Genomic DNA, 24,845 nt, shown 5'->3' with positions numbered 1-24,845 from the left:
GCTTTGAATAAAGACTGCTCAGCGGTGGGCTTGATGGGGGTGGGTGCCATGTGGGTGACGCAAGGCCCCGGCCGCCCTCTCGCAACGGGAAGCTCATCAGCAGGGTCTTACTCAGGCCCAGCAGGCCTGGAACCGTGGCTCATTCTTTGCCAGGTGTGCTCTTGCCATGAGGAGGCGTTTCTCTTCCAGATTCAGATGCATCGTTCTCTTCAGATGGGCTGGTCTTTAAGTGGGTCGACCACAAGCAGGGTCTGTCAGCAGCCCTCTGTGCTGGGTGCTGTGCAGGAGCAGGTAGAACACGACTCATCCTCAGGATTCAGAAGGGGAGATAGTACAAATTTGATGGGCAAACCTAAGCAATCTGACGATGCCAGATGTTGAAGAGGAGTGGACCCGTTGGGTGTGCCTGGCCCTGTTGGTGGAAGTGTGCACTGGGGCGTTGTCAAGCAGAACTGAGCGCTCACTCACCCACCCACTGACCTGGCAGTTCTACTCCAGAGCCTGTGTCCTCCATGACCCCTCCTTGCACTGTGCTCCAGGCAGGATTCTCATCTGAGGGAATTCATTGTGCCATTTTCCAAGGAAAAACTGGAAGCGACCAGTGTGCACTGATAGATTGATAGGTTGGGTGTTGGTCTGCGTGCACTGTGCAATGTACAGCACCAGTGACAGATGCGCTGCAGGCGTGGGCAGCGGGCACAGGCGCAAAGCTGGAGACACAGAACGGCAAATTATTAATTAGGAGTATATACTACATATGTAGTAAGTAAGTCTCTGCAATCATATGTGCATGTATATATAAAAAAAAGGGAATGCTACATGTTGAATTCAAGAGAGAGGTGACCTCCAGGCAGAGAAGGAGGTGGGGAAGGGACGCAGAGGGAGACAGACATTATTGTTAATGTTTCAGTCCTCAGGGGTGATGATGGGGCTGTGGATATTTGCTATATTGTGTTTTAAATCAGTAAATTCACGGACACACACTTCTTTGGCACCAACTTCCTCATGGGCTCCTATGTGACTGATGGAGCCGTAAACCAGTGATGACAATACAGTAAGTTAGATTCAGAGTAACCCGAGATCAGCAACCAGCTCTGCCTGGAGTGGGCAGGGGAGCCCTTCGGGAAGTGCCCCAAGAGTTGGGGTTTTAGGGATGAACAGGCATCTGCCAGGTGGAAGAAGTCCTAGGGAGAAGGAACCTCCCAGGCAAGCGCAGAGACATAGAGCCACAGTGCAGAGGGGAATTGCTCAAGCATCTACTGGCTGTGTTGAGAACATGGGGCAGGAAGAGCTGTGGAGTAGGCCCTTGTGGGTGAGGTCCCAGGGGAGGCCACCAGAGGAGCCAGGCAAGTGGGAGGCCCTGCTGGGGCACCAGAGGGGGCACCGGGAGGTGCAAGAGCCCCACACCCTGAGCAGCTTTACTCATTGTGGTGGGAGACCAATTCCCCGTAGAGTTTCAGTTGTTCAGAGGGTCTTCCGGCTCACAACTACACCCAAAAGGTTTGAAAATCACAATGTAGAAGATAGGAGCCCATGTGGAAGTTGGTGCCAAAGAATTGCATCAGACGTGTTTTAGAAAGCTGGCCGGGGAGCGGGAGACAGGCGAGGTGGGGACAAAGGACAGCTCACAGGACTGCTGCCAGCAGGAGGAGAAGCTGTAATTCGGGGCAGGCACTTAGTGTAAGCTAACATTCTCCAGTCACTCTGCGATGCCTTCCTCAGCATCTTAGTTTCCCAACGCCCTCGCAGGCCATTTTGGAGATGTTTTATGTTTCTCTTTGATTGATCTTGGCTGTGGCTTTTGACACTGTGCTTCTCACTTTCTCTGCCCCCTGACCTCATGGTTAGGTAGTTAATGATCTTTAAACAAACACTTGAGTATTATGGCTCTCCAGGAAGGGACTTGGGCTCCTGTGCCTGATATCAGCCCAGCATTCTTCTGTCCAGGGAGACAATGAGCAGTTTGCACACCCAGACTCTGCAGGCTGAGATGCTTGTGACCCAGAGGTCAAAACTGTCTTGAGTTTAACAATTTTTGATGGCAGGTTTTCTGAAATACATTACATGTTTCTCTGCTGCTAAGTGGAGATCTAGCAACATGATTTCATCTCATCTCTGAGACAGCAATAGGAACATCCGTTTATTCATTTCATGAACGTTTATTAGAGCCTTTTCTATGTTCCTGATTTACAAATAGTGGGTGCAGAACTCTGCCCCGGGTAGTAGTCGGCATGGTAGTTTAGGCACAGATAAGATAAGGTCACTCCTTTGCGTGAACTCCTTGGTGACTCCCACCTACCCTCTCGGCGCTTTGCTTCTTTCTCCAACCCACCAAGTCTCTTCCAGTCTTGGGGCCTTTGCACTAATTGGTTCCCCTGTTTCGAACTATCTTTTCTAGACAACTGCTTCTTATGATCAGGTCTTAGCTCAGACATCACCTCTGCAGAGGTCATCCCTGACCACCCATCTGAAGAAGCCAGTGCCCCCCACCCAGGCCTACTGTGTGGCATGTTATATATGATGTACATGTTACACTTGACCCTTGAACAACATGGGTTTGAACTGTTTATACACAGATTTTTTTCAATTAATACATCAGAACATTTTTTGGAGACTTGAAACAATTTGAAAAAGCATTTCTCTTCTCTGGCTTTCTTTACCTTATTGTATGTAAGAATACAGTATCTAATATATATAACATATAAAATTTGTGTTAATCGACCATTTATGTTACTGATGAGGCTTCTGGTCAACAGTAGCTATTAGCAGTTAAGTTTTGGGGAATCAAAAGTTATACTTGGATTTTCAACTATGCACGGGTTTTGTTTTTTTTTTTTGAGAGAGCATCTCTCATATTTATTGATCAAATGGTTGTTAACAACAATAAAATTCAGTATAGGGGGGTCAACGCTCAATGTACAATCATTAATCCATCTCAAGTCTAATTCTCGTCAGTCTCCAATCTTCTGAAGCATAACGAACAAGTTCTTACATGGTGAACGAATTCTTACATAGTGAATAAATTCTTACATGGTGAACAGTACAAGGGCATTCATCACAGAAACTTTCGGTTTTGATCACGCATTATGACCTATAAACAATCAGGTCAAATATGTATATTCGTTTGATTTTTGTACTTGATTTATATGTTGATCCCACATTTCTCCCTTTATTATTCTTATTATTTTTATTTTTAATAAAATGCTGAAGTGGTAGGTAGATGCAAGATAAAGGTAGAAAACATAGTTTAGTGCTGTAAGAGGGCAAATGTAGATGATCAGATGATCAGGTGTGTGCCTATGGACTAAGTATTAATCCAGGCTAGACAAGGGCAGCAAAACATCCACGGATGCAGAAGAGTTCTCTCAAAGCAGGGGGGTGAGGTTCTGAGCCTCACCTCTGTTGATCCCCAAATTCTCACCTGATGGCCCCCCTGCGACTGTGCCTGTCTTAGGTTGTTCCTCCCTTGAGGAATCTTACCCGTCTCTGGCTAACCAGTCCTCTTCCGGGGCCATACAGGGAAATGTAAAGTTGGTAAGTGAGAGAGAAGCCATATTGTTTGAAAAGGTTAGCTTTTTACTTCTTTGTAGATTTATGCCCTGTGGCTTCTATGCCCAGCACTTGTCTCGAGGTATCTTTACCACCTGGAGGAATTATGATACTCGGTAAATTCGATATGAGGCACGAATTCTATTTAAGGGTTGTAATTAGGAAGAAAGAAGAAAAGCTACAGATGTAGCATATGGAAGGAAACATGGGAGGATTGATTATTTCTTTGACATATCTTCTTGTAGAGTACCTTAAGTATGTATAGGTTTTAAACTACTAACTAATTTGCACACACATATTAACATAATAGGAATACGGTGACATAAACAAAGCAAATCTATAATTACCAGCCATCTCCAGTGAAGCCAAGAAAACCATTTAGGCACCCTAGGCATTTGTGAAAATTTGTCTATGATATGATGGATATTGTCCAACTATACCTGAACCATCTGAGAGAAATCAGACAAATTAAAGCAGCCCATTTCTGGGATCTGTTCACATCCCATATGTTCTTTTAACCGTAGATAGTCTATAGTCATAAGATTTTGGAGTGCTACACCTTGTACCCCTCCCAACTCCTGGTTGAGTTCCAACAGTACAGACCCGGTCAAATTCGTTGTCTCACTGTATGCACATGCCAGCCTAGACATCTCCCTCCTCATTCCTATGCCAAGTCAGGAGACGGTGGGCTGGATGCAGCCACAACCGCAGCATCGTCTGGATTCCTGTGGAGGCTTTTTGATGATCATCCCCCGGCACAAGTCCTCCAGAGAGTGCTGATGCCGGAAGCTCCTCCTCATATGGTATCTTAGTTCATTTTCTGGGTATCCAAGCTAGGCCTTGATCTTCTGCATAGAAACAAACAGACCCTTTGCCCACACTTTGACATGCCCTCTATACCACTGTGCAGAACTCATTGGAGGTCAGCACACAGTAACTGCTTTTTTTTTTTTTTTTTTTATTAAGAGAAAGGAATATTATCAGAAAAGAGTACCTCCATAGCTGATCATCTGACACCCTTTAAGTGATCAACATTAAGGATATTTAAAGCATGCGTTGATCTTTGATTTACCAATAGTTTTATCCTATCAAGGAGTAATCCCCCTTTTCTTTCTTTCTTTTTTTTTTTTTTTAATTTTTAATCTATACCTACATGAAGAATACTATGTTTACTATGCTCTCCCCTATATCAGGTCCCCCCTAACAACCACATTACGGTTACTGTCCATAAGCTTAGCAAAATGTTGTAGAGTCACTACTTGTCCTCTCTGTGTTGTGCAGCCCACCCTCCCCTTTCTCCCTCCCCCCCATGCATGCTAATCTTAATACCCCCCTTCTTCTTCTCCCCCCCTTATCCCTCCCTGCCCACCCATCCTCCCCAGTTCCTTTCCCTTTGGTACCTGTTAGTCCATTTTTGGGTTCTGTAATTCCGCTGCTGTTTTGTTCCTTCAGTTTTTCCTTTGTTCCTATACTCCTCAGATTAGTGAAATCATTTGGTATTTCTCTTTCTCTGCTTGGCTTACTTCACTGAGCATAATACTCTCCAGCTCCATCCATGTTGCTGCAAATGGTTGGATTTTTCCACTTCTTATGGCTGAGTAGTATTCCATTGTGTATATGTACCACATCTTTATCCATTCATCTACCGATGGACATTTAGGTTGCCTCCAATTCTTGGCTATTGTAAATAGTGCTGCGATAAACATAGGAGTGCATCTGTCTTTCTCAAACTTGATTGCTGCGTTCTTAGGGTAAATTCCTAGGAGTGGAATTCCTGGGTCAAATGGTAGGTCTGTTTTGAGCATTTTGATGAACCTCCATACTGCTTTCCACAATGGTTGAACTAATTTACATTCCCACCAGCAGTGTAGGAGGGTTCCCCTTTCTCCACAGCCTCGCCAACATTTGTTGTTGTTTGTCTTTTGGATGGCAGCTATCCTTACTGGTGTGAGGTGATACCTCATTGTAGTTTTAATTTGCATTTCTCTGATAATTAGCGATGTGGAGCATCTTTTCATGTGTCTCTTGGCCATCTGTATTTCTTTTTTGGAGAACTGTCTTTTCAGTTCCTCTGCCCATTTTTTAATTGGGTTATTTGTTTTTTGTTTGTTGAGGCATGTGAGCTCTTTATATATTCTGGACGTCAAGCCTTTATCAGATCTGTCATTTTCAAATATATTCTCCCATACTGTAGGGTTCCTTTTTGTTCTATTGATGGTGTCTTTCGCTGTACAGAAGCTTTTCAGCTTAATGTAGTCCCACTTGCTCATTTTTGCTGTTGTTTTCCTTGCCCGGGGAGATATGTTCAAGAAGAGGTCACTCATGTTTATGTCTAAGAGGTTTTTGCCTATGTTTTTTTCCAAGAGTTTAATGGTTTCATGACTTACATTTAGGTCTTTGATCCATTTTGCGTTTACCTTTGTATATGGGGTTAGACAATGGTCCAGTTTCATTCTCCTACATGTAGCTGTCCAGTTTTGCCAGCACCATCTGTTGAAGAGACTGTCATTTTGCTATTGTATGTCCATGGCTCCTTTATCAAATATTAATTGACCATATATGTTTGGGTTAATGTCTGGAGTCTCTAATCTGTTCCACTGGTCTGTGGCTCTGTTCTTGTGCCAGTACCAAATTGTCTTGATTACTATGGCTTTGTAGTAGAGCTTGAAGTTGGGGAGTGAGATCCCCCCTACTTTATTCTTCTTTTTCAGGATTGCTTTGGCTATTCGAGGTCTTTGGTGTTTCCATATGAATTTTTGAATTATTTGTTCCAATTCATTGAAGAATGTTGCTGGTAGTTTGAGAGGGATTGCATAAAATCTGTATATTGCTTTGGGCAGGATGGCCATTTTGACGATATTAATTCTTCCTAGCCATGAGCATGGGATGAGTTTCCATTTATTAGTGTCCCCTTTAATTTCTCTTAAGAGTGACTTGTAGTTTTCAGAGTATAAGTCTTTCACTTCTTTGGTTAGGTTTATTCCTAGGTATTTTATTCTTTTTGATGCAATGGTGAATGGAATTGTTTTCCTGATTTCTCTTTCTATTGATTCATTGTTAGTGTATAGGAAAGCTACAGATTTCTGTGTGTTAATTTTGTATCCTGCAACTTTGCTGTATTCCGATATCAGTTCTAGTAGTTTTGGAGTGGAGTCTTTAGGGTTTTTTATGTACAGTATCATATCATCTGCAAATAGTGACAGTTTAACTTCTTCTTTACCAATCTGGATTCCTTGTATTTCTTTGTTTTGTCTGATTGCCGTGGCTAGGACCTCCAGTACTATGTTAAATAACAGTGGGGAGAGTGGGCATCCCTGTCTGGTTCCCAATCTCAGAGGAAAAGCTTTCAGCTTCTCGCTGTTCAGTATAATGCTGGCTGTGGGTTTATTATATATGGCCTTTATTATGTTGAGGTACTTGCCCTCTATTCCCATTTTGCTGAGAGTTTTTATCATGAATGGATGTTGAATTTTGTCAAATGCTTTTTTAGCATCTATGGAGATGATCATGTGGTTTTTGTCTTTCTTTTTGTTGATGTGGTGGATGATGTTGATGGATTTTCGAATGTTGTACCATCCTTGCATCCCTGGGATGAATCCCACTTGGTCATGGTGCATGATCCTTTTGATATACTGTTGAATTCTGTTTGCTAATATTTTATTGAGTATTTTTGCATCTACATTCATCAGTGATATTGGTCTGTAATTTTCTTTTTTGGTGGGGTCTTTGCCTGGTTTTGGTATTAGGGTGATGTTGGCTTCATAGAATGAGTTTGGGAGTATTCCCTCTTCTTCTATTTTTTGGAACACTTTAAGGAGAATGGGTATTATGTCTTCTCTGTGTGTCTGATAAAATTCCGAGGTAAATCCATCCGGCCCCGGGGTTTTCTTCTTGGGTAGTTTTTTGATTACCGTTTCAATTTCTTTGCTCGTAATTGGTTTGTTTAACTTTTGTATTTCTTCCTTGGTCAGTCTTGGGAGGTTGTATTTTTCTAGGAAGTTGTCCATTTCTTCTAGGTTTTTCCAGCTTGTTGGCATATAGATTTTCATAGTAGTCTTTAATAATTCTTTGTATTTCTGTGGAGTCTGTCGTGATTTTTCCATTCTCATTTCTGATTATGTTGATTTGTGTTGATTCTCTTTTTCTCTTAATAAGTTGGGCTAGAGGCTTATCTATTTTGTTTATTTTCTCAAAGAACCAGCTCTTGGTTTCATTGATTTTTTCTATTGTTTTATTCTTCTCAATTTTGTTTATTTCTTCTCTGATCTTTATTATGTCCCTCCTTCTGCTGACTTTAGGCCTCATTTGTTCTTCTTTTTCCAGTTTTGATAATTGTGATGTTAGACTATTCGTTTGGGATTGTTCTTCCTTCTTCAAGTGTGCCTGGATTGCTATATACTTTCCTCTTAAGACTGCTTTCGCTGCATCCCACAGAAGTTGGGGCTTAGTGTTGTTGTTGTCATTTGTTTCTATATATTCCTTGATCTCTATTTTGATTTGTTCATTGATCCATTGATTATTTAGTAGCATGTTGTTAAGCCTTCATGTGTTTGTGAGCCTTTTTGTTTTCTTTGTAGAATTTATTTCTACTTTTATACCTTTGTGGTCTGAAAAATTGGTTGGTAGAATTTCAATATTTTGGAGTTTACTGAGGCTCTTTTTGTTAGCTAGTATGTGGTCTATTCTGGAGAATGTTCCATGTGCACTTGAGAAGAATGTATATCCTGTTGCTTTTGGATGTAGAGTTCTATAGATGTCTATTAGGTCCATCTGTTCTAGGGTGTTGTTCAGTGCCTCTGTGTCCTTACTTATTTTCTGCCTGGTGGATCTATCCTTCGGGGTGAGTGGTGTGTTGAAGTCTCCTAAAATGAATGCATTGCAGTCTATTTCCCTCTTTAGTTCTGTTAGTATATGCTTCACATATGCTGGTGCTCCTGTATTGGGTGCATATATATTTAGAATGGTTATATCCTCTTGTTGGACTGAGCCCTTTATCATTATGTAGTGTCCTTCTTTATCTTTTTTCTTTCTTTGTTTTGAAGTCTATTTTGTCGATATTAGTACTGCAGCCCCTGCTTTCTTCTCACTGTTGTTTGCCTGAAATATGTTTTTCCATCCCTTGACTTTTAGTCTATGCTTATCTTTGGGTTTAAGGTGAGTTTCTTGTAAGCAGCATATAGATGGGTCTTGCTTTTTTATCCATTCTATTACTCTGTGTCTTTTGATTGGTGCATTAAGTCCATTTACATTTAGGGTGACTATTGAGAGATATGTACTTATTGCCATTGCAGGCTTTAGATTCGTGGTTACCAAAGGTTCAAGGTTAGCTTCTTTAGTATCTTACTGCCTAACTTAGCTCGCTTATTGAGCTGTTATATACACTGTCTGGAGATTCTTTTCTTCTCTCCCTTCCTATTTCTCCTCCTCCATTCTTCATATGTTATGTGTTTTGTTCTGTGCTCTTTTTAGGGGTGCTCCCATTTAGAGCAGTCTCTGTAGGATGCCCTGTAGAGGTGGTTTGTGGGAAGCAAATTCCCTCAGCTTTTGCTTGTCTGGGAATTATTTAATCCCACCATCATATTTAAATGATAGTCGTGCTGGATACAGTTTCCTTGGTTCAAGGCCCTTCTGTTTCATTGCATTAAGTATATCATGCCATTCTCTTCTGGCCTGTAGGGTTTCTGTCGAGAAGTCTGATGTTAGCCTGATGGGTTTTCCTTTATAGGTGACCTTTTTCTCTCTAGCTGCCTTTAAAACTCTTTCCTTGTCCTTGATCCTTGCCATTTTAATTACTATGTGTCTTGGTGTTGTTCTCCTTGGATCCTTTCTGTTGGGGGTTCTGTGTAATTCCATGGTCTGTTCGATTTCCTCCCCCAGTTTGGGGAAGTTTTCAGCAATTATTTCTTCAAAGAGACTTTCTATCCCTTTTCCTCTTTCTTCTTCTTCTAGTATCCCTATAATACGAATATTATTCCTTTTGGCTTGGTCACATAGTTCTCTTAGTGTTGTTTCATTCCTGGAGATCCTTTTATCTCTCTCTATGTCAGCTTCTATATGTTCCTGTTCTCTGGCTTCTATTCCTTCAATGGCCTCTTGCATCTTATCCATTCTGCTTATAAATCCTTCCAGCGATTGTTTCATTTCTGTGATCTCCTTCCTGACATCTGTGATCTCCCTCCGGACTTCATCCCACTGCTCTTGCATTTTTCTCTGCATCTCATCCCATTGCTCTTGCATTTTTCTCTGCATCTCTGTCAGCATGTTCATGATTTTTATTTTGAATTCTTTTTCAGGAGGACTGGTTAGATCTGTCTCCTTCTCAGGTGTTGTCTCTGTGATCTTTGTCTGCCTGTAGTTTTGTCTTTTCATGGTGATAGAGATAGTGTGCAGAGCTGGTACAAGTGACCGCTGGAAGAGCTTCCCTTCTTGTTGGTTTGTGGCCTGCCTCACCTGGGAGAATAGCGATCTCTAGTGGCTTGTCCTGGGCAGCTGTGTGCAGATAGGGCTTCTGCTTCCTGCCGGGTTGCTATGGGGCTTATCTCCGCTGTTGCTGTGGGCGTGGCCTGGCTGGGGCCGCTCCTCCAAAATGGTGGAGCCCCGTTGGAGGGGGAGCGGCTGTGAGGCTATTTATCTCCATAAGGGGCCTCTGTGCTCCCTGCTGCCTAGGGGGTTAGAGTGCCCAGAGATCCCCAGATTCCCTGCCTCTGGTCTAAGTGACCTGGCCTGCCCCTTTAAGACTTCCAAAAAGCACTCTCCAAACCAAAACAACAACAGCAACAATTAGAGAGGGAACAGAAAAAAAAAAAAAAAGGAAAAAACACTTAATTTTGATTTTTTTTTTTTTTTTTTGTCCTCAGGCACCGGTCCCAGGCACCCGCTCACTGGTCCTGCTGCCCTGCCTCCCTAGCACCAGGGTCCCTGTCCCTTCAAGGCTTCCAAAAAGCACCCGCCCACTGGTCCCGCAGGGAAAAACGCGCGATATTCTGTGTCCTCAGGCGCCAGTCCCAGGCACCCGCTCACCAGTCCCGCCGCCCTGCCTCCCTAGCACCGGGGTCCCTGTCCCTTTAAGGCTTCCAAAAGGCACTCGCCAAAAAGAGAAAAAAAAAGAGGAAAAACATGCGATTTCCTCCGTCCTCAGGTGCCGGTCTCAGGCACCCGCCCACCGGTCCCGCTGGGAAAAACGCGGGATATTCTTTGTCCTCAGGTGCCAGTCCCAAGCACCCGCTCACCAGTCCCGCCACCCTTCCTCCCTAGCACCAGGGTCCCTGTCCCTTTAAGGCTTCCAAAAAGCACTCGCCAAAAACAGAAAAAAAAGGGAAAAACGCGCGATTTCCTCCGTCCTCAAGTGCCGGTCCCAGGCACCCGCTCACCGGTTCCGCCACCCTGCCTCCCTAGCAACGGGGTCCCTGTCCTTTTAAGGCTTCCAAAAAGCACTCGCCAAAAAAAAAACAAAAAAAAAACGCTCCAGTTTCTTTCTACCCGCCGGGAGCCGGGGGGATGGGCGCTCAGGTCCCGCTGGGCCGGGGCTTGTATCTTACCCCCTTCGCAAGGCGCTGGGTTCTTGCAGGTGTGGATGTGGTCTGGATGTTGTCCTGTGTCCTTTGGGCTCTATTTTAGGAAGATTTTTTCTTTGTTATATTTTCATAGCTCTATGTGTTTTTGGGAGGAGATTTCCACTGCTCTGCTCACGCCGCCATCTTGGCTCCCCTCTGCATGGGGTTTTTGACTCTAGCCCCCCATGTTTTCTAAGGGTCAACTGTATATAATTATATTAGTTATGTGTATTTACACACATGAAATTTTACATAGATTAACATGTATTCAGTTAATGTATTTGTAATTTTGTTGTTGTTTCTGGATATGAAGCTTTTCAAATACAGGGCCCACTCTGTCCCTACCCCTAGAACAGTGCCTGGCCCACAGTAGGCCCACGGGGACTCTGTCTGATGAGTGAAGTGTGGCCCCACTCCAGAGATGCCCACAGGCTAGCCAGCAGCTGGGCACAGACTAGGCGGGCATTGTGTTTGTTCAGGGGGGCTGCCGGAGCTCCAGGGAGAGAAGGACAAATCCTGGCCATCGTGGGTCTGGGCAGACATCCTAGAACAGTGGCATTGGGCCTGGGCATGGCTCTGCAGGCTGCAGAACTGGGGGACCATTCTGCATGGGGTGGCAAACCTATTCAGAGGGCTTGAGGCAAGGAAGTGCCAGAATGGAGCCTGGTGGGGAGCAGGCCCTGGAAAGACAGAGGGAACTGAGGTAGGGTCAGTGCGGCTGCTGTGGCCGCTGCCCACCTCCCAGACTCGGGTGCCTTGTGGACCCGGGAGTGTTTATGGGTGGAGCCTTCTCTGTCCAGGGGCATCTGACCTGCAGAAAGCTCAGGGCTAGGTGAGTTTTGGCAGCACTGGGACAGGGAGTTCTCCAGCTGGAGCCCCTCCCCCCAGCCTCAAGGCTTGTTGGTTTCATGGCTTCCTCTCTTGCTCCTGACCAGGTGGTGAAGAAGGTCAAGTCCATGCAGATGTTCCACATGCCTGTCACCTCAGCCATGCAGGGAGACCGGCTGGGCATCTGTGTCACCCAGTTCGACCCCAGGCTGCTGGAGCGTGGCCTGGTATGTGCCCCTGAGTCTCTGCACACAGTCCATGCAGCCCTCATCTCCGTGGAGAAGATCCCGTATTTCCGGGGGTCCCTGCAGACCAAGGCCAAGTTCCACATCACGGTGGGCCACGAGACAGTCATGGGCCGGTTGATGTTCTTCAGCCCTGCCCCCGACTGCTTTGACCTCGAGCCAGTGCTGGACTCCTTTGACTTTTCTCGAGAATACCTCTTCCAGGAGCAGTACCTGTGCAGGGACTTGGCACCTGCAGTGACAGACAGCGGTGAGGCCGACAAGAAGGAGGCCCAGGCCCCAGGAAGCCGCTGCCCCCGGCAGCAGTGGGCCCTCATGGAGTTTGAGAAGCCTGTTACCTGCCCTCGGCTGTGCCTGGTGATCGGCTCCAGGCTGGATACGGACATTCACGCCAACACGTGCCGGCTGGCCTTCCACGGTGTCCTGCTCCACGGGCTGGAGGACAAGAACTACACTGAGAGCTTCCTGCCCAGACTGAAAGTGTACAAGCTGAAGCACAAGCAGGGCCTTGTGGAGCGGGTAAGCAGCCTCTCCCTGTCTCTGCTGGGCTTGGGTGGCCAGGCTGGACACTGGTGTCTATGATGAGAACTAGGAAAGCCTCAGCAACCTTCTGGTACCAACTAAGGACATTTTTAGACAAGGAACCTGAGCCCAGAGCGGTCAAGTGACCCAAGTTCTCTTAGCTCACCTGGCATAGAGCCGGGGCCTAAACCCAGGGAGGGGAGCCCCACTGCCACCACCCTCCTCCCTGCTGCCCCTGCCCTCCACTAACTTAGGTGGTGGGCATAGCCTGCATAGAGCAGAGCAGGCCTGGCCTCTCACACGAGCCAGTTTCAGCTTCATGGCACCTGGGCCAGAAGCCGGCAGTGTGAGTAGCCTCCCTGAGCTTCCGATGGCTAGGCCCTGGCCCTCAGGCCCTCCCTGGGGCTGAGGCTCCACCAGGCAGGGTGGCTGCTGGCTGCCCCAAGCCCAAACATGTCAGTACAGGCCAGGCCAAGTTTATTCTTGGCCTGTGGGATGGGGCAGTTGGGGCTAATGGTGGCAAGGAGCACCAGAGAGCCAGAGGTGGGGAGGTGCAGGACAGTGACACAGCAGGAGGATCTGGGACACAGGTGTCACTGGACTCAGGTCTTAAGCAGTGTGGGTAAACCAGGCTAGTTTTCAGGTCTCACATTAGGGTGGACTGGTATGGTGGCCTGAGAACTTACCTGTATGAACGAGGGCCCCACCCACCGCTGTCAGTGTCCCTGCAGCTCTGAGTGGGAATCCTTAACTACTGGGCGTCGAGGGCAGGGCGGACAAGTGCCTAGACCTCACTGTGCTGGCTGGCTGGCTCCCTGGGTGTGGGCCCTTGTCGGGCAGGGATGGAGGGATGGCTGTGGATGGACTGGTACTCGCTTGGGCCCTGGCTGACTCTGAGTGTCCCAGGTCTGAGACCCCAGCCCTGAGGGTCTCAGCAGGCGCTGGCTGTGCTTCTGTTCTCAGATGGTGCGATGCGGGGCATCCTTCCCAGGCCCACCCTGCCTGAGTCAGCGCAGACTCCAGCAGGGTTCCTGATCTGGACCGAGCAGGGGCTCAGACCAGGTGTCTAGGGCCTTTGGGACTAGATGTGGCAGGGTTTTTTTTTTTGTTTTTTTTTTTAAGGTATGATGGATATACACTCTTATGAAGGTTTCAGATGAAAAAACAATGTGGTTACTACATTTACCCATATTATCAAGTCCCCCCATACCCCAATGCAGTCACTGTCCATCAGTGCAGCAAGATGCCATAGATCCACTATGTGCCTTCTCTGTGCTACACTGTTCTCCCTGTGATCCCCCACAGCATGTGTACTAAACATAATACCCCTCAAACCCTTCTCCCTCCCTCCCCACCCACCCTCCCCCACCCCTCCCCTTTGGTAACCACTAGTTCATTCTTGGAGTCTCTGAGTCTGCTGCTGTTTTGTTCCTTCAGTTTTGCTTCATTGTTGTACTCCACAAATGAGGGAAATCATTTGGCATTTATCTTTCTCTGCCTGGCTTATTTCACTGAGCATAATACCCTCTAGCTCCATCCATGTTGTTGCAAATGGTAGGATTTGTTTCTTATGGCTGAATAGTATTCTATTGTGTATATGCACCACATCTTCTTTATCCATTCATCTAGTGGTGGACACTTAGGTTGCTTCCATATCTTGGCTATTGTAAAAAGTGCTGTGATAAACCTAGGGATGCATATGTCTTTTTGAATCTGAGAAGTTGTATTCTTTGGGTAAATTCCAAGGAGTGGGATGCCTGGGTCAAATGGTATTTCTATTTTTAGTTTTTTGAGGAACCTCCATATTGCTTTCCACAGTGGTTGAACTAGCTTACATTCCACCAGCAGTGTAGGAGGGTTCCCTTTTCTCTGCATCCTCGCCAGCATTTGTTGTTCTTAGTCTTTTCAATGCTGGCCATCCTTACTGGTGTGAGGTGATAGATCACTGGTTTTAATTTGCATTTCCCTGATGATTAGTGATGTGGAGCATCTTTTCATGGCTGTTGGCCATCTGAATTTCTTCTTTGGAGAAGTGTCTCTTCATATCCTCTGCCCATTTTTTAATTGGGTATTTGCTTTTTGGGTGTTGAGGTGTGTAAGTTCTTTATATATTTTGGATGTTAACCCCTTGTTGGATATGTCATTTACAAATATATTCTCCCATACTGTAGGATGCCTTTTTGTTCTGTTGATGGTGTCCTTTGCCATACAGAAACTTTTTAATTTGATGTAGTCCCATGAGTTCATTTTTGTTTTTGTTTCCCTTGCTTGAGATGTGTTCAGGAAGAAGTTGCTCATGCTTATATTCAGGAGATGTTTGCCTATGTTGTCTTCTAAGAGTTTTATGGTTTCATGACTTACATTCAAGTCTTTGATCCATTTAGAGTTTACTTTTGCGTAGGGGATTAAACAATAATCCAGTTCCATTTTCTTGAATGTAGCCTGTCCAGTTTTGTAGATGTGGCAGGGTTTCTATCTGCAAAACTCCCTCTGCCCCTGCCCTTCCAGATGGCCAGGTTTTCTCCTGTGAAACTGTCACTGCAGAGCCTCGCCTTCCCTCCTCGCCTCAGGGTTCTTCCTGGTGCTCAGGCCCTATCCCCCTGCCCTATACCCAGACCTGTCCTCTGCCCTCCGCCCTCCAGTGAGCAATCAGGAACCCCTTCCTTACCCACTCACAGGCCTGGGAGTCAGGGTCCTCCATTCCAGAAGCTCATCCCTGCCAGCTCAGCCAGGCACGGTCATCTCTCTGCATTGCCACCGGGCACAGATTCACTGATAAGGGCACTGCCCCTCTGGGAACGTTGGTTGCTTCTGAGCAGCAGCATATGGTTAATCTCCCAGGGTTGCTCGGGGGCCTGCTCGGGGGCTCCAGCAGCCCTAGGCCAGCCCTGAGATGCTGACTGAAGGTGAAGGTGATAGAGTACATGTTGGTCATTTGTCTAGCTTGATTTATTAGTGGTATTTTGGAGTATAATTATTCTATGGTGAAATATCTGTCATGGAGTAATGTCCAGCCGAGTGTGTTCATGGATCTAATTGCCCCATGCAGGCCTGTCAGTGGAGGGGCAGCAGCTGTGTCCAATGTGACGGGAGTATGGTCATGAGGAGCAAGTAAACATACTGCCGAAATGACTCCTGCCTCCTAAGGGAAGGGGCCAGGGCATACCCAACCAAGGGTCATAATTGGGGGCACCCCCAGGGCCACCAGCCTTGTCCTGCTTAGCCCGGGGAGGCCAGAGCCAGAGGCATGAGAGCCCCAGACTAGCAGTCAGCAGGTCTCACACAGACATCCGGAGCAGATCCAGGCTCCCTCTAACTGGGGACAGCTTCGGGCAGGCATTGGGGCAGGGAGTCTGACTGTGGAGGCATCCTGTGAGGAGGTCCTTCGGAAAGGAAGGGCATGGGTTCCCAGGCCTCTGCCTGCCCCTAAAGCTCTGTGGAATGGTCTCCTGTCCTGATGCCCGGGGCTGGCTGTGGGCTGGGGCCCTCTGGGTCCGGGGCAGGAATGAGCCTGCTTCCGCCTCCTGCCTCCTCGCCTCATACTTGCTCTACTTATTCAGCACCTACTGTAGGCCCTTACTAGCTGCATGCATTATTTTGAATTCTTATGAAAACCCAATGAGGTGGGTGTTACTTTTCTTATGTACTTAAAGAAATTAATACACACCACTTTTTAAAATTAAATAGATACTTCCTCCAAAAAATTATGTGTAAGTATTTAGGAAAAGTAATATATGCACATGGTAAAAAAATAATTCCGATCAGACAAGCAGTTTCTCAGGGAAAGCTAGTTTTCTTCCATCTCTTAACCAGGCCACCAAGGCCCCTTCCCAAAGGCAGCCAGACTGGAAACCAGCCTAAGACATGTGAAGTGGTCTGTCCAGAGTCACAGGGTGGTAAAGTCAGGACTTAAACCTGGGACTGACAGGCCTCTGAGCCCTTTTCTTTCCACCATTTCAGGTGGATTCCTGCCCAGTGAGTTGAGAGACTTTGCTCTTGAAAACTGGAATCTCCTTGGTTGGAGACTTTCCTTTCTGGTAAGGTTGGTAAGGCACTGAACTTGGGGACTACATGGACTGGGCTCCAACCCTGGCTGTGCCATGTAATAACCGTATACCTTTGCCAGTTATTTTATCTCCACATCCTCACTCATTTGAGGGACAAACAGTCATGACCTCACAGGGCTGTTTGAAAAGAGCCGCTATAGCAAACAGCTTGGCACCATAGAGCCAACTACAGCTGGGCCAGCAGGAAGATCTCATGTACTGCAGCTCATGGGTTAAAGGCTGGGTTTGTCCCTTGAGGTGAGCCCTTTTGCTTGAAGCAGGACCCAGAGTGCCCAGAGAGTTTCAGATTGCTGGATTGGCCACGGCCTGGGCTGTGTGGCCAACTGGGCCATTGTGCAGACCTAGTGTGGCAACGTGGGCAGGTTCTGAGACTTCCCTGTGCCGGGGGCTTTCACAGCACAGCACCATGGACTATGATGAAGGCAGACGGGGAGTGCTTGTGAGATTCCAAGATCAGTGCTTGGCTCCTGCTCTGTGCTTGCTATTCCTACTATTAACTTTTAAGTTCTTAGACACAGAATAATGAATCCTGAAGCTTGAGGCCAGAATGATATTCCTTCTTTTCCCCAGAACTTCATTATTCTCCTGGTCCCTGTCAGGAGCCACTGAGGGCTGGTAGAAGTGGCATGTTTGGGGAGGGAGCTCAGAGTCAGATTGGCCAATGGTTGTGGCTGTCCAGGGCAGGGAGTGCCCTGTGCTGATCTTTCTCCTGCTGTGCTTGGCTGCCTCTGCAAACTCCTGGACACATCACTGCCACCACCTGGCTTCCTGGGCGTGCCTCCATGCAAAGAAGTCTCCAGAGGGCCAAGCCATCTTGATAAGGTTAAATCCAGTCTCTGAGCAGGATCTTCACCACCCTGGTGAACCAGCTGCCAACCCTTGCTTTGTGATGCTGGGCAAGCTCACTGCATCTGCTCTGTAAGCAAGGGCAGTTTTCTGGGAGCTCACCTCCAAGATACCCTGCAGGGGCAAGATGCCTCTGTAGATACATGCTGAACAGACACTACCCGCCTGGGAGGACTGAGGAATCTAGGCCTTCTGAGCCCATAACCAAAAAGACATCATTCATTCATATATTCAGATGTTTACTGTGTGTGCCAGGCTGCTTACTGGGGATACAACAAGATAGACAGAGTTCTCACCTTCATGGGGAGACTGACAAGGAATGGTGGATACTCTCAGGTGGTAGTAAGCTCTAGAAAGAAAACACCAGGATGAGGTAAACACAAAATGCTGAGGACAGTACATGGCACACACAGAAGAGGCCAGTTCTCCCCAGGTTCCTCTTTCTTCTGACTCTGCTTCACCTCTCACGCTAGAGGAGCCCAGGCTGCCCACAGCTGTGGGTTTGCTCATTCGGTCCCCTAGAGCATCTGTGGTCCACGGGCCACGTCCAGGCAACTGGGCTTGTCCCAAATCTAATCAGCTTAAATGAGCTTGTTTTCTCTGATAGTTTTTTCAGCTGCTGCCATCAAATACAATTTAATTAACTTACCACTAGTAAGTGGCTTTCTTTGCTTGGCTAACAAATGTACCACTTGGAGACTTACTTTTATTGTAGCCTCATTCTCATTTTTTATTTTTGGGAAGAAACTCTGCTGTGATGAGATATACTGCTTTAAATCTCTTCATTTTTCTGACCATTGCTTTTCTGTGAGCAGGAATATTGTGATGTCAGTGGATACTGTATTCTATTAGCATAGCCAATAATAAACACAGCACTTTGCCATGTAATTCAATAAAATAATAATCCACACCCCACTGAACCTTACAAGTGTAATATTCGAAGTCGGCTCTTCCTGTTTTGACATGGTGGGTATGCACTGGTAATAAAGATAAATAAATGTGTGGTTGGGTGAGATGCTATGGGGCTATCCCAGAGAGTAGTCCCTAGTCCCGGCACTCAGCAGCACCTAAGTTTCTGTTGCAACTGCTAAGATCTGCCTCTGTGGCGCAAAAGCAGCCACAGGCAAGATAGAAATGAATGGGCATGGCTGGGTGCCAGTAAAACTTTTGTTTATGGACATGGAAATTTGAATTTCTTATAGTTTTCATACGTCACACAATATCCATCTTCTTTTGATGTTTCTTAGCCCATTGGAAAATGTAAAAAACAATTCTTAGCTCAAAGTTCATACAAAAGCAGATAGTGGACAGAATTTGGGCTTCTAGCTATAGTTTATCCATCCCGACTGGTAAGTAGGACTCTAGATAGACAGATCATCCTGCAAGGAAAAGTCTAATTGCCACCGACAGCTACAAGTACTCAATCCTCTCTGGACTCCTTAACAAGTAGGCCCTGGGGGAGGGGGCTCTGTTTAATACAGGTGCTCCAGAGGTCTCATCTGAGGTCAGAGAGGAGGAGAAGTGAATGTGTCCTAAAGGGCTAATCTTCCTGGGAGAGGATTTGGGAGAGAAATGTTCCATTTCTGTAAAGGTTCCACAGACTGAGGAAAAAGTGTAGATTCCCTGTTTGAGGGATGTGAGGGTTTGTATCTATCTAGAAATCCTAAAGGGCTAATCTTCCTGGGAGAGGATTTGGGGGATGGAGTTAGAGCAGACAGTGATGAGGGAAGTGGTTCGTGTCCTGTTTTCAAGTAAAAATATACAGAAATAAGTGTAAGCTTACAAACCCAGAGAAAGGGAAAGAAAGAAGCTGAATGGGATAGAAAAGTATAGCAGGACTTCCACTTTCAAAAAGGAAAAATAGGAATGAATTTGATCAAACCAACAAAAATAGGGAAAGCAAGAACAGTGTTCCTAAATAATAACAAAAACAAAAGGAACAAGATTAACTATCAGTCAGTATACTAAATGTGAATGGCCAAATTCTCCTATTTAAATATGGACACCGATAGATTGGAATAAAACACACTTAAAGTGGTGAAGGCTAAGACTAAAAGAATGAACAGAAAGATGTCAGGTGGCTGTGAACAAAAAGCATGAGCAGTAATATTAATTTCAGAGAAGGTAGAATTCAAGATTAAAAATACTAACCAAGATAAAGGGGACATAATGATAAAAGGCGTCACAAACTTGTACACACCAAACATATAAAAACAAAACCTATTAGAAATTCAAGGAGAACTAACAGAGGAGTGTTAAAGTCACCTTCGAGGGAATCTAAGACTTACTCTGCAATGTAATCAAAGGACTGAAAGAAAACCAAAAAAGAGAAAAAGGTTATTACTAAGGGACTCAACATTAGGTAAGTGTATGAGAAATGGCTTTAACGAAATAAAGAGCAATTTACTGCTTGCTGATTCCTGAGCAGAAAATATATGAATGGTGAATGAACACACCAACACTATATGTATGTATATCATATCTATAAATTCTTCATCCCTAATTTTAATGGTTTATAATTTCTGCTTTAAAAGTCTATTCGGGTTTTCTCTGTAGCTACAGGTATGACTAGAATCTAAGCCCATGAGGACAGGGATTTTGTCTTTCTGATTTGCTATAATATCCTCAGTACTGAGAACAACACATCATAGGTGCGCTACCAGTTTTTTTCAAATGACTATTGCTGAATGTTCCATTTCTGTAAAGGTTCCACAGACTGAGGAAAAAGTGTAGATTCCCTGTTTGAGGGATGTGAGGGTTTGTATCTATCTAGAAATCAGGGGTTGTTCTATTCCTCTTTGTCCTTACCTGCTATCTAGTGGGCCTGTCCAGCTCTGAAATGTGCATTCTCAAGTGCCCCACTATAATTAACATTCCATTTTTCTGTCAAGTTCTCCTTAGCCTTTTAAACAAACAGAAAACAGGGCCAAAATTCAGATCCTTCTAGTAGCAACAGTATGTAACTAGGATTCAGTTCATTTTTTTTCCATCATATCTGCTTTTATGTAACATCATTGTCCTCTGTTTATGGCAAAACACTCTTCTTTTCCCTTTAGGGTACCATGTGAAGCTTATGCGTATGTATTTAAGCATTTGTATTTAAAGAAAACTATTGGGTAAATAATGTACATGTGTGCAAATATTTGATGAAAATGATGAAGGGTGAAGAGTGTATCAAAGCTGAGGCTGGGAGCCGCTGGGCTGTTTCACAGAGGTCTCTGTCTCTCAGCCACGTGTGGATTCAGACCCGTCGCTCTCGGTCTCACAGGACACATGGTCTTCTTAGAGGCGGACAGAGTGGTGCCTCGGTCAGAGGCACACAGGCTGCAGGGACCAGGAGGGGAGCAAGGCACTCTGCTGAAGTGGGAGGAGGTGGTCTGGTTAGGGAAAAGCACAGAAAGCTGGTGACCTTTGGGCTGTGCCTTGTCAGACGCTGGGGGGATCCCAGGTCCAGGCAGTTTCAGCAGAGGCCACACAGTGCTGGGTCAGGCCATTTGGGAAAGAGCCCTCAGCTCAGGGCGTCCACAACTGACAGACCGGGGAAGGGAGCGCTAAGAGGCAGGTAGGGGCCCTTCCTCCCTGAGCAGGAGGAAAACTCTGGTGGGCGGCTGGAGGCGGCTGAGCTCCATGCTGGTGCTGGAGAAACCGTCTGAGCAGGGCCAGCTGGAGCAGCCTGCAGAGAGGCCGTCCCCTCCAGGCCCCCACCCCTGCCCCTCTCCCCAGCCTTCTGCATTCCCAGTCTCACCATGAGCCCCAAGTCCTCAAGTTGGTTGGCAGTGTTGGCATCACTGTCACTTACTCTGTGGGGCCATTTCCTCATTTGCAACAATGGCATGAAGAAGGTGGGTCAGATGTGGCCAGTGCTGAGGACAATGAGTGCTCATTTCACTCCTCCACCTGGCGCCACAGCCCAGGGGGCCTCCTCACCCCTGTAGCCACCTCCCTCCCTGCCCTGGGGGCTTGCACAGCTCCACCCAAACCATTTTCTACAAAACAAAGGTGGTCCTGCCAGCTCTTACTCAAAAATCTCTTTTGGCCCACTTCATACCAGGGTAAAGACAATACTCACACCTTGGGTAGCCTGCCACTAATTGTGAGGTTGGGTCCCAGGGTGTGGCAGGCTGGGAAGGCAGCAGGCAGGGCCAACAGGTGCCTCCTTGAGACCAGGGCTGGGGATGTGGAGAGGGCAGGCCTGGTGGTGTCTGCAGGCCAAGGCCGAGGTGGGCCCAGGGAGCTCCAGCTTCAGCCTGCCAGGTCTCAGGGTCTGCTGAAGACCTCCCCCCAGTTTTCTTACAGGAAAAATGGGGGATGTACCGCCTACTTCATTGGTGCTCTGAGTGGAGAATTCATGTGAAATGCTGAGTGCTGGACCTGGCACAGAGCAGGCCCCTGTTAGCAGTGACTGTCCTCATTGATGTTTACTTGGACTCTCCTCATGGCACAGATGTGCAGGTTCTCAGCTGGGGTGGTACCCAGAAGCTGGCACTTCCTCCTTCTCCATGGTGGGATCAGGCCAACCATCCTGGGTTAGGCACCTGCAGGCGCTGTGGGGAAAGCCTCTGGGCTGGGCCAGAAGAGCCTGTGGCATTGGCCAGGCCAAGTGTAAACACACAGATGCCGCCAGGAGTGCTGGCCGGCTTTGAAGTTTGGAGTGGCGCTGCCTCCCTGCTCCTGGCTTGCCCCGTTCCACCGCTGATGACTTGTTAAACGTGTCCGGGGCACCAGGGAGCATACTGGCCAGCCAGCAACTGCCTCTGGTAAGTTTGGTCTCCTCACTGTCCTTCCAGAGCAGGGATCGTCTAGCATGTTTGGGGGGCCCCCGGTGGGCCTGCTTCAGCACCCAGCCCTTGAAGAAGCAGCTCTGCAGTCCAGCTGGCCACTCGGCCTGCCCTGCTGCCCTTGCTCCCCCAGGCCCCTGTCTAGCCGCTGACGGCTGTGTCAGCTCCCAGGCCGCTTGAGGGCATAGAGGTTCCCCCTGAAGCAGAGATCGAGAAGGTGCTCTCCTGGAGCAGATCAGATGGCCATCCTGGTGTTCTGGCCCTGGCCCAGCCCTCAGCCTCTCTCCTCCCTTCCACACGTCAGCATCTAATATATAAGAGTCTCACTCGGCTGCCGAAGCGCCTGATAGCCTCCCTTTGAAAACTGCTTTTGTGTTCGCATATAGACACAGGGTCACGGTAGCTTGACGTGGAGGAAGGAGCTGGCTGTGGAGACCCTTGCACTGAGCAGGCGCTGCTCAGCTTGGCCATGGACACATCACTCTCCCCCTACCTCCTTGCCCCCTGAAATCTGTTTCTTTTTTAAAGAAACCATGGTGGGGAGTTGATGTGACCACACGTGCAAAAGGCCAAGTGCAGGGCCTGGCGTAAACTAAGTGCTCACTAAAATGTTAAGTTTCCCCTTTTTTCCCTGAAAATGGATCTGCCTTTGGGAGCTGGGCCTTGTTACCTCTTTATCAGCCACTGACAGACAGGAGCTTTACTTACATTGGTGCCCTGGTGACGGAGACCAGAAACAGGAAAGGGGTCAGAGCGGGTAGGAGGTCATGGGGGTGGGGGAAGCTGGGAGACAGGGCCTGTTAGCGTGAGGAGGGCGCCTGCTCAGTGGTTGGCAGCCCATGTTTGAGGAAGACAGCTCCGCCAGCCTGGGATCTGCTGGTGGGCAGAGGCGGGCAGTGGCTGTTGGGTGGCTGCCCTTGGTGATACCCGAGGCTGGGCCACCCTGGACCCTTCCTGGGCCTCTGAAATGTTCTCGGCATAGCATGAGGAACTGAAGGCTGCTTTCCTGTGCCAGGCGCCCACCAGGGGGTTAGGGTGACTGACCTTCACACCAGGAATCGCATCTCTTGTTTCTCACAGCAGCCTCAGTGGTGGATACATTTGCCCCATTTTCACAGGACACAGAGGCTCAGGGAAGCGACTCGGCCTATCCAGGGCCTCGCTGTGGCTATGGGGGAGAAGCCCCACCCTGCGGGCTGCCCCAGGGCCCTGCTCTCCCACCACCCAGGCTGCCACCCTGCACAGGGAGGGAGGAACAGGTGGCGTTTTGGGAAATGTTTCTTCTCCAAGCAAAGATGGATGATAGCAGAACAGCAGTGTCATCCTAGAGCTCTTCAAGGTCGTGGATCTGGTGGCTTTCAGTGCCTGGGCGAGTTAACACACCGTTTGTGGGGGTCCTCATCCATGAGGGGAAGAGAGGCAAACCAGCGACCAGGGCAGCCCCCAGATGTGGTCTGTGTGGACTCTGCATCAGTGCTGATGCTTTTCTTCAGCAGATTAGATAACTCCTGTATCTTGTGATTTCTGGGTATATGTTAGGTATTCTTTCCAACATCAGCACCCCTAATCCTAACAGCAGCCTCTCCCAGAGGAAGAAACCCAGAGGGTCAGAGAAGTCCCCTGCCCCAGGTCATAGAGCTGGAAGGGGCAGCCCCGGGACTGGGCCTTCCTGGCCCTTTTTCTTGTCTCAGTTCTCCTCACAGCAGGCGAGCCGGTTCAGGGCTCCATTTCACAGCCCGCTGCCCCTCTTCCCTGGGTACCCCTTCTCCAATTAGAATGAGAATAATGGCTTCAGAACTTGGGCGATTCCCAAGCCTCATCATGGGAGCCAGGCCCTGAGAGAGACACACACATGTAATGACATAATTACGGGCGGCAGTAGCTAAGTCCCTGCTCAAAGGCCAGGGACAGTGGGGACTCGCCGGGCATGTAAGCCAGGGCCTGGACTTCCATGCTGTGCGGCCAGTGACTGCTTTTCGGGAACTCACCCTCTGACCACTGAAGGCTAATAAGTGAAGCCAGTTATTCATGCAAACAGTGAAAGTCCCCACTCAGAGCTATTATTGTGACCATTCTGGCGCAGGCTCAGCATTGTTCCCAAGGTCCAAGGCCCCCTTAGCAAATATCCCACATGCTTTGCCTTTGGTTTGACGTCACAATGATCGATTTCAAAATGAAAAACCTCCAACTGTTCTCTAAAGGTTTCTACTCCTTGGATGTGCTGGTGTCTGATCTCTGGGGCCTCTCTCCCCTCGCTAGAAGAGTCTAGAATTTGGAGAAGAGTCAACCACTGGGCTCACACACATTCCAGAGGTTAATGGGGCCAAGACAAGGCATTTCGCTCAGTGCCCTGACTTTTGACACCCATACAAACGGTGGTGCCCAGTCTTCCTCCTCAAGCTCCCGGCAGGAAAGGCTGCTGTCCCTCTTTAAGCAGATGTTGAGTTAAATGAGGTT

At 47.4% G+C, this 24,845-nt stretch overlaps 1 protein-coding gene across 9 annotated transcripts in view; it reads left to right on the top strand.

Moving 5' to 3' along the window:
• Nucleotides 1-24,845, top strand: part of EEFSEC (eukaryotic elongation factor, selenocysteine-tRNA specific) — a 257,610-nt gene that overhangs the window by 182,622 nt on the left and 50,143 nt on the right. For all 9 annotated transcript variants that reach the window (XM_037023859.2, XM_037023857.2, XM_073231119.1 and 6 more), the window contains one exon: nucleotides 12,038-12,694. In XM_037023859.2, coding sequence (XP_036879754.2) covers nucleotides 12,038-12,694 — 657 coding nt within the window. The remainder of the gene's footprint in view (nucleotides 1-12,037; nucleotides 12,695-24,845) is intronic.

The sequence above is a fragment of the Manis javanica genome, chromosome 3, assembly GCF_040802235.1.
Source record: "Manis javanica isolate MJ-LG chromosome 3, MJ_LKY, whole genome shotgun sequence".
Taxonomy (NCBI): domain Eukaryota; kingdom Metazoa; phylum Chordata; class Mammalia; order Pholidota; family Manidae; genus Manis; species Manis javanica.
This window is presented reverse-complemented; position numbering and strand designations above follow the sequence as displayed.